The sequence below is a fragment of the Euprymna scolopes genome, chromosome 22 (assembly GCF_053919585.1).
Source record: "Euprymna scolopes isolate OS-2025 chromosome 22, ASM5391958v1, whole genome shotgun sequence".
Classification (NCBI taxonomy): Eukaryota; Metazoa; Mollusca; class Cephalopoda; order Sepiida; family Sepiolidae; genus Euprymna; species Euprymna scolopes.
In genome coordinates, this window is record NC_136503.1 from 46,449,275 (window position 1) to 46,462,739 (window position 13,465).

The 13,465-nt window shown below is 35.3% G+C and overlaps 1 protein-coding gene across 5 annotated transcripts in view; it reads right to left on the bottom strand.

The window, feature by feature from the left end:
- Positions 1-13,465, bottom strand: part of LOC145243404 (uncharacterized) — a 302,808-nt gene that overhangs the window by 61,457 nt on the left and 227,886 nt on the right. For all 5 annotated transcript variants that reach the window (XM_080106260.1, XM_080106258.1, XM_080106259.1 and 2 more), the window contains 4 exons: positions 12,873-13,065; positions 5,801-5,877; positions 3,666-3,942; positions 1,049-1,227 (listed from right to left, as the gene is read on the bottom strand). In XM_080106260.1, the coding sequence (XP_079962386.1) occupies positions 1,049-1,227; positions 3,666-3,942; positions 5,801-5,877; positions 12,873-13,065 (726 nt within the window). The remainder of the gene's footprint in view (positions 1-1,048; positions 1,228-3,665; positions 3,943-5,800; positions 5,878-12,872; positions 13,066-13,465) is intronic.

Below are 13,465 nucleotides of genomic sequence, written 5' to 3' on the forward strand. Positions count from 1 at the left end.
AACTGCAGGATTGTAGAACTTTTTCTGCTGACTATTTCCTTCTTACCTATAGTTCTGTTATTTTTTTTAAAATAAGGTTAATAGGCATCGCCTGTCTTTGCATTAGTCTATCTTCTATTATTTTTAGATCTGTACATCAAATAGCTTCATGTCTTGTCTGAAGCGATTCTCATAAATATGAACCAATAACTTATAAAGAGATTGTTAAGATAATTAAGAAAATATATGACACAGAAAAAAAACAAAAACTTCTGATCTTCAACAGCTTCTTTATAACAATCATACAATGTTTGGATCGATGTGTGTCTTGAAACTGAAAAAAAGATCTCATAAAAAACTTGGTATTGGTATGATTACAGATGCCATATATATTTGGGATCTCAGGTGGTTCGGTTATGCCACCCCTTGCATCAACTTCATAGTGTGTCTAGATATCCTGGGCATAAGCCACCATGGTAGACTGAAGAAGACCTGGCTCAAGTTCGTGGTTAATGTGAGACGTAATATGCTACTGCTCACCCCAGAGTTCATTAAACCAAAACTGGATGAAAAAGACGAGACGTGACCTAAACTCGTTTATAATACAATACATGCACAGATTAAAAGATGTGTGAAAATATATCGAATTTAGAAAACCGGGTTCAATAAATATGACTGGGAACGATAAATTAAAAGAAAAGAATACAAAACAAAACAAATAACTCTATAACCAAATATTTAGAGAATCGGAATCAGTATCAGAATTGATAATTTAGAACAAAATCAGTAACTGAATTAAAGTCGGGGAAAAATATTGGAATCGTCCAATCATTTACAGCAGCTCACTTTGTTGTTGCCTGTTTACAGAAGAGTCCCATAATCTAAAGGTTGTCAGTTGAATCACTGTATAGGGATTAAAAAAAAAATTTTTTTTAATCCAATCAGCTCTACTACACGTTATTTACTTCAATAAATGACTGCTATGACTGAAGTGCAAAAAAAAAATGTTTGCCTGGACATCATCTTGCACGATTCATCTTGCTGTCATGTTTGTGCAAGCAAATCTTACCTGACATTTAACACGGGAGTGTTGGGTGGAGCAGCGGTTTGCACGGTCAAATGACTGGATTTTTCAATGACTTTTCCTTCTGAATTAAGTACAACAAGTTGCAGGTAATGTGTCACGCCGGGCAGACATTTTGTGATGGCACAGTGTGTATTCGAAATATTCTGGACAATCTCTTTCTCCTGATGAGAATAAAAGAGTGGAAAAATTTCTTCGTACATGAACATTGCTGAATGATTGAATGGTTTCAATATAATATTTCTCTCAGTATGTATGGACCTTTGTTATGATAAAGTGCAGTGAACTAAGTATTATGGTATCCAATCGATGCACAGTAAGGAATTAATAAGGATTAGTGTTTAATGCAAAAAATGGTCACAAATTAAACCATATTCAACCATCAATTTGGTATAAAGCACTCATTTTAAGTCAACGGGCTATAACTTTTGCTCCTTTTTAATCTGCTAAAATGTCTAGTTTATATATATATATATATATATTTGGACAGCATTTTTTCTCTTATACATGTTTTGTTGAACAGCAAGGATAACATATATCTCTCTCTACTATTATATAAAAGGAACTTCGCCTGTGTTTGTATGTGTGTGTGAGTTCGTTTCCTATGGACTCCGAAACGGCGGGGTCGATTTTAATGAAATTTCACACAAATGTACTTTATGTACCTGACAGTGTTTTTAGGTTATGTATCGGAATGTCTTCAATAGGTATCGATAATCAATGATAAAAAAAATCCGATGTAAAAAGGAACAGGCGATTTCGATTAAAGATAACACCTTACACAGCCTAACATCACAAGTGGCTTTGAGAAATTTTATTACTGCACAAGTAGTCCAATATATAAAGTAGATTCTTTGATATGACAAAGGTACGATTGAAATGAATGCTTTTGTTTAAAGCACAACTGAACCATGATACTTGACTTTTGCATTTTAAACTTTAATTCAAGCCATTATATATAAAAATAATTTTATAAAATCAACAGTAGTTCTCTACAGTGCAATGTAGAATACAATGTATTGTGAACTAAGTCATTGCGAGGAGGCATGTGAGCTCTTTCCTGGTGCATCGTGATGGGTCCCCAATTAGAGCAGGCAATCGATTGATTTGATTTCGATGACAATAAAAATATAGGACATACATTGATCAATCCCAGGCAACGTCAGATCTCCCTGCTATTTTTTTTTCTTACAAAGGCACACCACTTATCAAGGCCTAAAAGGCACTCGAGGATAAGAGTTAACGAGTGTACAGTAGACAATTGGACAATAAAGTAATTGTTAGTAATGGAAATTCGGTAAATTCATTAACTTATATGGAACGGCTCATCAAAAACTTGTTTACGTTAGCCTTGAAGACAACCATATTTTTGTCAGCTGGAAAGCAGGAAAACGGAAGACAATTCCATAGGCGTACTAGTATATATATATATATATATATATATATATATATATATATATATATATATATATATATATAAAAGGAACTTTGTCTGTGTGGGTGAGAGAGAAAGAGTGAGAGAAAGTTTGAATTCCAAAATGGCGAGGCCGCTTTTTTGAAATGTCACACAAAGGTACTTGATGTGTCTGGGAGTGTTCTTACGTAGGGTTTGTATCAGAATGCATTTGATGAGTATTGAAAATTGATAATCGAAAAAGTCCGATTAAAGAAAGAAGTCCGATTTTGACTAATTAACATTTTTATAAAACCTAGCACCACAAGTGCATTTAAGAATTATTATTGCAGCACAAGCAGAAAGGCCCAGCCTATTGCAAATCATTTTGTTATTGTAACAGCTGTTTACCATTGATTTCTTTCTGGTAACAGTTGTTGGTTTGATCTTCTATGGAATTTGAGTGCCAATAATTATGCCCAAGTTTCCACTACTTGCTGCACACTCCAAATGGCAGTCTGGTTGATGCTAGTCTCTCTCCCACTCCTCAGTTTTTCCATTTTCCTGGACTCTCCATAATCATTTCACATAGTAACAGCTGAGACTGATGGCACCACATATGCATGCATGTTTTTTAACGAAAGAGATGTCGGTTTATGAAATTTCTGACAGTTTGTTATTATAATTATTAACTCATTAGGAGTTCTCACAGAAATCATTATCAGTGATTAATCACTGACAATAATAAGTGGTGTTCCCTGAAATCTGAGCGACAGCAAGTATCCTCATATTTCCATCATTTCTTAACCACTTTCGATAATCATTACACATCATTTTGCATTATCTCAACAATCGTTTACCATTGATTTCTTGCCGCCGCCGACAACAACAACAACAGTTAACTTTTTCAGGGCAGGTGCTCAAGTGAAAAAAACTGTCTCTTCTCGGGGCACAAGCCATTCCTCTGAAAAGAGCACTTTTAAAACAGGAGTAAAAAGGGCAGCACCTCTTCTGCACGTCTCTGACAACAATTATTGGTGTTCTATTATTATTATTATTATTATTATTATTAAATGTACAATATTTTTTTAACAAATTTACAATTTAAAAAATGTACTTATAGTTTTTCAGCATGGATTAATACACTTCATGAAAAATATTAATTTTAATTTAAAAAAAAAATCCATGGAATAACAATTTTTTTTTTACCTTTGGTTGAGCAACACTGTTCCACAGAATTTTGAAGCTGCCAATGTTGTCTGGTGCAATGTAGCTGCTCCAATCCAAATAGATACACGTGTCAGAAACTTTTGTAGCTTTTAGGAAATTCTTGAAATCCTGACAATTACTCATTTTGGTAATTAGGTTGCTATAGTTACCGTTGATCTTATGATCTAACGAAGAGTTGACAATTAAGGTATTGGATTTGGGGGAATTGCCAAACTTGGGGTTGCTTCCCAAAGCGACCACATTAACCGTATAAACACTGCAAAAAGGGAAACGAAGAAAAAGATAAAGCAAACATTATAGGCGTTGGTACGTAATAAGACAAATGTTTACTAGAAAGCAAAGTTCAAGTTCTACTGATGTCAATTAAATTTAAGCTAGAAGCCAAGTGGTCGTCTACTATAGTCAAGGGCGACCCGAAGGTTTCGTTTCCATTAGTTGCTACACGGAGGTGTAGGAGAGGGCCCAATTCCATTCCTAAGATTACTCCACTTGTCCTTGATCCTCTCCTTATAAAGTTGAGTGTTTAGAAAGAGAGTATCAAGTACCATTTTTTTTTATATCTTTGGTATGACTTGAACAGGGATTGAACTCTGCTTCACCAGTTCATTAAAGGACATGCTTACCATTAAGACAAATGGGCCGTAAGTTTAGTTGTATCAAAAATACTTGTGAAATGCTCGACTGAGCTTCAATCTCTGCTTCCTCCTTGTAAGACATTCACAACAAGAATTTGTCTTTTTTTTATTTGGGAGTCACGATTTATCATGGTCTGAAGACTACTCGAGGATAAGGGTTAATGAATATAAGGTAGTGTAGTAATCACTAATTGTGTAAACTGGGTAGAATTTGATTATTTATGGGGATAGTTCAAGAAGAATTTGTTTACATTGGATTTGTAGGTTGTCATGTTGTGTTTCACAGGCGGGCAATTTTGGGAAAAAAACTTTGTTTATGGAATCTGCGTTTAGCTTCAGGCACAGATAGAGAGTGGGGAAAATCGAAGTTGTAGCTGGTCCACTGTTTTTTTGTGAAAGTTTGGCAAGTTTGGGGGAATCATAGATTGGAGTTCAGTCGAGCACTTACCATGAAACTGACGATAGAGCAGAGACAGACTTGTAACGTCTCTTCCGTGGGAGGTTGTAGGGAAGAAAAAAGGGCATCACCTACTAGGTTTTGAAGCCAGGTTTGAACTCTATCAAGGTAAGATAGGGCGCATCGAGCAACTCCTGCTCAGATGTGTCAACAGTACTCCATTTTAGGACATACCTGGCTCTTATACAGATGAAGAATTGCATTGGCAGTGAGATACCTTCTGGAGTGGTAGAATGATCCAACCATTTTTCCAGCAATCTTGGCAACAGATTTGATGTATATGTTCCATTTCAGATCAGGAATGAAGGTCAGTCCCAGAAGCTTATCAAGACATGGAGTTTCCTCAAGATGAGAGCCATTCATTTTAATTGGGTTGTGAAGGGAGAAAACTTTCCTTTCTTCCTCCATGTGCCTAACATCAAACAAAAATTTCCATGCACAGAGTTTTTTTCCAAGAATTTCCCATCTGTGGAACACATTATCACAGGATTGCTTACCTACGAGCTACAACATGGTCATCTTCAAATACAATGTAAAAAAAAAAAAAATACTTGTTGTAAAACGTTCCCATAAGTAATCAAATTCTGTGGAACTCTGTTCCGTTTGCCTGCTATCCAGCTGACTACAATATGGTCGTCTTCAAGTCCAATGTAAACAAGTTCTTGACGAGCCGTTCCCCTTAAGTAATCCAATTTACCAAATTTCTATTACTAATGATTACTACAATATTATCCCATTGACTACCTTACACTAATTAATCCTTATCCTTGAATCGCCTTCAGGCCTTGATAAGTGGTGACTCTTTTGTAAAAAAAAAAAAAAAATTCGATTCATTATTTTCAATCCTTTCATAATTTTCTTAATCATTCAATCCTAATCAATTCAATCCTAACGAATAGCTGCAACCAATGAGAAGGACTTAATGCAGACAGGCACGATATTTTTTAGCTCTATACAGAAGTTCAATTCACCTAAAAAACAAAAAAAGTTGTAACTTGATGAACAGTGCTCCGGTTACTTACCAACTCGGCTGGCATGTGTGGGTGTAGCTGAATTGATCAGTTTCCACTTCAGTAACGATCGTGTTGTTCACATGTATCTAAGATTGAAATAAAAGCAATCTCCTTGAAGTAACAAAATACAATCATCAGTATATTTAGAAAGTTGGGCCATTTATCGCACTAGCAGTGTGATTAAAGTACCGAATTCATAGTTACAGTAGAAGACTTCTAGCTTTCTAATATATTGATCATATGATGTTGTAAGATTAACTAAGTTATATATTGCTTTGCAAAAAGGACATGTCATTAATTAACTATCTATATTATATTTCTCTTAGTTTGTTTTCTCGTTTGTCTGTCTGTTTCACTTGTTCATAGAAACTACTGGGCTGATCTGGCTGAAATTTTGTATGGACCTTTTTTATAATAAGATGCAGAAAACTAAGTATTATGGTATCCATTCAATGCACAGTTAGGGATTAGCATTTAATGCAAAAAAAAAGGAATACAAATTTTAACCATATTCAATCAAAATAAGGAAATCCAAAGTTCCAAGGCTGATAAAAGTAAGGCTAAGGTCCATTTTCTACTCTACTTAAACTGACGAGAAAATAAAATGAAATTAAATTGAATTAAATAAAATGGGTCTCATTGAGCAACAATTTTAAGTGAGGATGGGATATAGAATAGATTATAATATGGACAAGGAAATAAATCGGTCGTGAGACTACATATCTCTATCTGACAACGTAAGGATGGGACAAAATTTTATCTGAGTTTTACTTATTCATATTGTATGAAATATTCCCCAAGTTATGCCATGGACATGCTGATAACTCAAAAACTATTCATTCAATTCAATTTTGTATGCTGGTTACTGCTATAAAAAATCTATACAGTAAATTTTGAAAAATCAGAAATTGAAAATTCCAAAGAAATTTCGACCTTGACTGAACTTTACAAGGTCATGGTTATATAAGATGTGGAATTTCATTAGCTACAATATGGGCCCATGTGTTGTATCAGTTAAGATAAAAATTAAATATAATAAATCTACAGACGTACCTCTCCACTGTACTGTATACCGATACTGTATCGCGGACTGGGATAGCTTCCATACATTCATATCTGATCTACCTCTGCATTCCATGTTTTAAAAGGATGTGTCCTCTATAGTATCAGACCTGACCGAATGGTTACTTGTAGGCATAGACCAATTCATACCATCTAAAAAAATTCCAACAAAAACCTAACAGCCAGCCATGGTTGTCCCCTGAATGTGCTGCTGTTATTGAACACAGAAATCACTTTTTCCATAGCTACCAACGTAATAGATGCACTGAAACTAAAGCTGCTTTCAGGACTGCCAGCAACGATTGTAAAAGAGTAATAAAAAATGCAAGAGAACTATACGCTCAATCCGTTAAATCCAAAGTAGCTGAGCAGCGGCTTGGTTCCCACCAGTTCTGGCAAATAGCAAATAGGATCCTGAACAGAAACGTGCGTTCTATCTCAACCATCCAACCATTATTAATGAACCAGACGTCATCTCGACAGCATCCGACAAGGCCAAACTATTTGCCAAGAACTTTGCGGCAAATTCAATCCTGTGCAACCAAGGCCATCAACTCCCCATATTCCCTCCTATAACAGACGACACGCTATGCAACATACAAATATCTGTGCATGAGGTCGCCAAGCTAATCAAGAACCTTGACTCCAGTAAAGCAACTGATCCTGACGGTATTCCAATTATAGCGTTAAAAACATTACAACCAGAACTTGCCCCCATACTTACCAAACTGTTTAAGCGTTGCCTTAAGGAGAAGTGCTTCCAATACCCTGGAAAACCTCATCAGTATGCCCTGTATTTAAGAATTCAGGTGAAAAGCATCTCCCTCTCAGTACAGACCAATAAGTCTCCTGTGTGTCATGAGTAAGCTGCTGGAATCCATATTAAATAGTCAACCACCTCAGCAGAAATAACCTTCTTAGCGACACGCAATATGGTTTACGTTCTGCTAGATCTACAGCAGATGTGCTAACGGTTATATCTCATAGGATTAGCGAATCTCCCAACAAAGGCTTCCTTTCTAGGGCAATTGCTCTTGACATATCAAAGGCCTTCGATAAGGTTTGGCATAAAGGCCTACTTCACAAGATTTCCAGCTACGGTATAACTAGAAATGTTTTCTCGATCATTAAATCATTTCTCTCTGATAGGCTCATAAGAGTAGTGGTTGATGGGCAGAAATCAGAGGCCCACAGTATTAATGCTGGAGTCCCTCAGGGGTCCATACTGGGCCCAACTCTCTTCCTGATCTACATCAATGATCTTCCAAAACACATACTAAAATCTTTCGTTGACATCTATGCTGATGACACGACTATCTATGGCAACACATCAAAGGCCGTAAATGATGATGTTCTCTCTGATTCTCTCTCCTCTGATCTTGAGCGCATGGTACAGTGGGGAAGAGGTGGCTGGTTAGTTTTAATGCATCTAAAACCAAGCTCCTATCTCTACATCATAAACGCTCTGATCCCCATCTGGCATCAATTGAAATGGATGGCTCTCGTCTAGGGGAGGCCCCATGTTTTGATAAGCTTCTGGGTTTGACCTTTACTCCTGATCTTAAACGGAGCACATACATCAAGTCTGTGGCCAAGGTCGCTGGAAAGATGGTGGGATCCTTCTACCGCTCCAGAAGATATATTACTACTGATGCAATTCTCTATCTATATAAAAGCCAAGTACGTCCAAGGATGGAGTACTGCTGCCACATCTGGGAAGGAGCTGCTAAAAACAGCCTATCCTGCCTTGACAGAGTACAAAATAGACTTTGTGGCTTGGTGGGGATGCCCTTTTCTCTTCCTTGTAACCTCTTTCCCACAGAAGAGACGTAGCGAGCCTATCTTTGTTCTATCGTTATTTCCATGGCAAGTGCTCGTCTGAGCTCCATTCTCTGGTCCCCCCTCACCAATCTTTTTCAAAAACACTAGACTAGCTGAAACCACTGTCAATAATTTTCCCCACTCCTTATCTGTGCCTAAATCAACAAAGCTTCTTTCTTAGAACTGCACCCCTGTGGAACTCTGTTCCGCTTGCCTGTTTCCCTCCCGACTTAAACCTGGATGTCTTCAAGTCCAACACAAACAAATTCCTGATGAACCGCCCTCTTAAGTAATGACACTTTATCAATTCTCTAATACTATTACTACACTATCCCATTGATTACTGTACACACAATAACCCTTATCCCCGAGTGACACTTGGGCCTTGATATGTGGTGACCTCCATGTAAAAAAAAATTTTTTTTGAATATATATATATATATATATATATATATATATATATATATATACTAGCAAAAGTACCCGTCGTTGACTGGGTTCAAAAGCAGCTTACAGAATATGGACTCTGATTTATGAAAGTATGATAGGTTATGAAAAGGAAGGGTTGTAAAGAGATAGCTTCGAATTTGGGGCTATCAAAACCAAAGCAAAATATGATGAAAGTAAAAATAAAATAGATAAACCCCATAATTTATTATACCATACCTGTTCACACTGAAACACTTATCACAATATTCTGTGGATCTATATTAAAAACCTTGTTAAACTTTGTGACATATTTCTATTCTATAGAGGTCAGGCACGAACAAACACCCCATAATTTTATTATACCATATTTCTTCAAACTGAAACATAATTATCAAAGTATACTTACGCATATATATATATATATATATATATATTATTCCTTAATTGGAATTCATTTTTTGAGATGAGCATTATATATTAATTTATTTTTATTTCGGACTATTAGTCCTCATCTTTATTAGTTGTTTTTTGATTGGTTTGTTTATTCTATCTTAATCTTATTATAAGATCAAAGAATCCAACCTTGATCGCCCTTCGGGGCCCGTGGCGCAGTTGATAGAGACGTTGAATCTCTACGGTTCCAGATGAGCATTGTCTGAAGATAGCGGTTTCAATCTCACCCAAAGCGTGCCAGAGGTTAATTGATCAAAATGTGGTGAGATGACAACAACTACGGATGGCAGTGATGGCTGAGAATGCAGTTAGGAGATTCAAAGTTCTTATCCGTCGCGGTTACCACCTGACGAAGGCCAGAGGAATAGTTGGCCGAAACGTTGTGAATAAACAAACCAATCAAAAAACAACTAATAAAGATGAGGACTAATAGTCCGAAATAAAAATAAAATTATATACTTACGCAGATAGATATGAAAAGTCTTTATGAAAGATGGAGGCCAGGCGCGAACGCAGACCCCACAATTTTATTATACCATCCCTATTCAAGTTAAAACATACTTATCAAAGTATTCTTATGTACATCTATATCAAAAACACTTGTAAACGTTTTTTTTAATTTTTTAATTTTTTATTTCCATACTTTGTGGACCAGGCGTGAACGCAGACCCCACAATTTTAATGAACCACCGTTCTACCAGATCAAACATACCCATTCCTGTGTCTTGATACATCTTCTATCATTATATGTAATCAGTTTTTTAAAATAGTCAACTATATAGGAGCCTATTCGTGACCAGACACACACACACACACACACATACACACACATACACACACAGACATTCAGCTTTATATTATAGAAGAAGATATATATATTAAATTTATTTATACAAATATTGATGGCTACATATGGATGTACTTCTAGGAAACTAAACTTTACTGCCATAATATATATATATATATATATATATATATATATATATATATATATATATATATATATATATAAGATTAGTGATGGGACGATTCCAATATTTTTCCCGATTCCATTACAATTACCGATTCTGTGCTAAATTCCCGATTCCAATACAATGTAATGGATGATCTATCGATTTTAGCTTTACTGGTAATTTAAAATCAATAGATATTTATTATTTTATCATTATTACCAGCAATGAAAGATTTTGGTTTAAACAAAATCACATAGAAAATACAATTAAAGAATCGTTTTGGCATCGGAAAATAGGCATCAATTTTTCCGATTCTGATACCGATTCCAATACCCCCAAATCTTTCAATTTTTCCGATTCCCGATTCCAGTTCCGATTAATCGTCCCAACACTACTATATATATATATATATATATATATATATATATATATATATATATATATATATATATATATATATATATATAATTTAAATGTGACTTGTTTCATTTTCTTATAAAGAATATTAGACACTTTGCTAATAATTCATTTCGCTTCAATGAGCTTATTTGAACTTAATCACATGGGACAACAATTATCGAGACATTTTATGTAATTTATATCTTAGGAACTACTTCCCTGCACATACACTCAGTGTAAGCCTTAAGTGTAAGAATACATGCAAAACACGTCTAGGCACTTCTTCACATACATGTAGAGATCACCAATCATGGATGTAGAATAGTTGTTCGATATCTACTACCCTGAAGAACTATTTCAACATGGCCATACCATTCTCCTGTTCTGCACACATCTGTTCAAATTTAATCCGCCTCTGAGGTCATCAGAACTAAGCTTGTCTTTAAGACTCACATTACACATTCATCATATTATTCTCACATCATTTCTCTCCATGCAACGCATGTCCTCAATCTTCACTGGCCAGGTTTCACTTTCATACACCATTACACTGCGTACACATGCCTGATAGACTCTTCCCTTAGTCAACAGTAGTAATGCTCTGCTGGTTAGTAATGTTTAAAAGTAAAAATATATTTTGCAATCTTTCTGAGGCTGAGAGTAAATGTAGAAAAACTTCGAAAATAATATTGATTGGTCACCAAGGTTCAAAATCTTTAGTCAGATTTTTAAAATTTCAGTTTTAATCAGCACATAATGACACACATGCTGGCCTCAACAGAGCAGAGAGGGAGAAAATCGCAAAATACCAAGGACTTATGTACGACATTAAAAGAAACTGGAATCTTAAGAAGGTATCAATCATACCAGTCATTATAGGAGCAACCGGGCTAACGAAAAAGAATTTAAAAAACTATCTGGCGGATATACCTGGTGAACCAAGCGCAAGAGAAATACAAACAATAGAACTTAAAGGAACGGTTAGACTCTTAAAAAGATCTCTCGGTTCGAGTAACTAAATTAATGGGAGAATGTTTGGCATCCGGTAGAATGCCCCATCTCCAGGAAAAACAAAGTGATAAGAAAATTAAAACAAAAAAGAGTAATCTATGTTGTGCGATTTGAAAAGTTGGATCTAAATAGTATTCAAGATTATGTATCAAACTGTTATACTATCGTCTAGTGATTGTTTTGTGAATTCTCCCTAGGTCTTAAGCATCACTGTGGTACTATCGTGATTGTTGGAGTTCATGGCTGGGGTAGGGGGTAACTTGGTGTGTTCGTGACATGAGGATGTCTCTTAGAAGTACATCCCCTTTAAATGAAGTGGTTAATCCATTGCTAGTTTGACAGATTTTAGGTATCATTAATTCTTTCCATAGAATTAATTGTTTGGGCTGGGAGCATTAGCTGAAATTGAATGTTTGTATAATTTGAGCAGACAACACATTTTTATATAAAATAAAATATGCATCAAGTGCGCTTGAAAGCCAAATCAGAGAGTAATATGAGGAAAATAAATATTTTACTTGTTTGAAATTTATCACAAATATATTTCAGAGATATACTCCATCTTCAGTGTGTTGTTTTGTTTCTTTTGTTTCTTTTCTTCTTCCTTGCTATGTTGTAAAGTTGAAGAAAGAAAAGTCTGTTTGTAAAGAGTCGCGCGTTGTATCCAGCGGTTGTATTTTGAAATATTACGTTGTGAGTGTGACCCCCCCCCAAAAAAAAAAAACCCCTCAAAATTAGCTAGGGGAATAATTCATATTTTTGAATGAAGAATATAAAAACGATTGTCTCTCTTATAATTAAAATTTTACATTTTTCTATATAAGTTTAAAATTGAAAAACTAAATGACTTTACTGTATCCCGGGTAACGCTGGGTAGGTACAACTTGTTTGCAATAATAATAGTTCAACTGCTTTCGTATGACAATCTTTGTGTATATAAAATCGCTCCTTACTTCATAAGCTGTGATTTTCTCACCACCATAGGTTTTGGGCTCCTGCCAGCCAATCTGGAATTGCGTAGAATCAGCTGATTTAAGAATGATTTCAGGAGGATCCGGCTCTCCTGGTGTGATCACCTGTACAGGTTGGCCAAGAGTTACTTCCCCTGTGTTCAATTCACATTCCACGTTTACTTCATAAAGGCACCTAGAAATAAAGCAACAAAAGTTTACTTTTGTTTTGTTTTTTTAAATTACATTTCACTATTTGCAAGCATTCATTATTGACAAATAGCACATATGACTATCACATTATCGTCTATAGACAAAAGAACTGAAGAAGAAATTGAAAGTAAATTGTCATATTTTAGTGAGAAAGTCGACACCTTTACTAGATATTGAATTTAGAAACCTTTCAACACGCCTAGGTATACAAATAGAATCACTGAAAACTTGTGGCATATGATCTCTGGCCTGCATAGTAAGATAGAAAATAAACAAAACATTAAGAGAATAGAAGGGTCACCAGTTAGCAAGTGCTAACTAAAACGTAAACAGAGTTTTGTAAATGAAAAATTGAGAAAAATGAAATTTTATAACAGAAAATT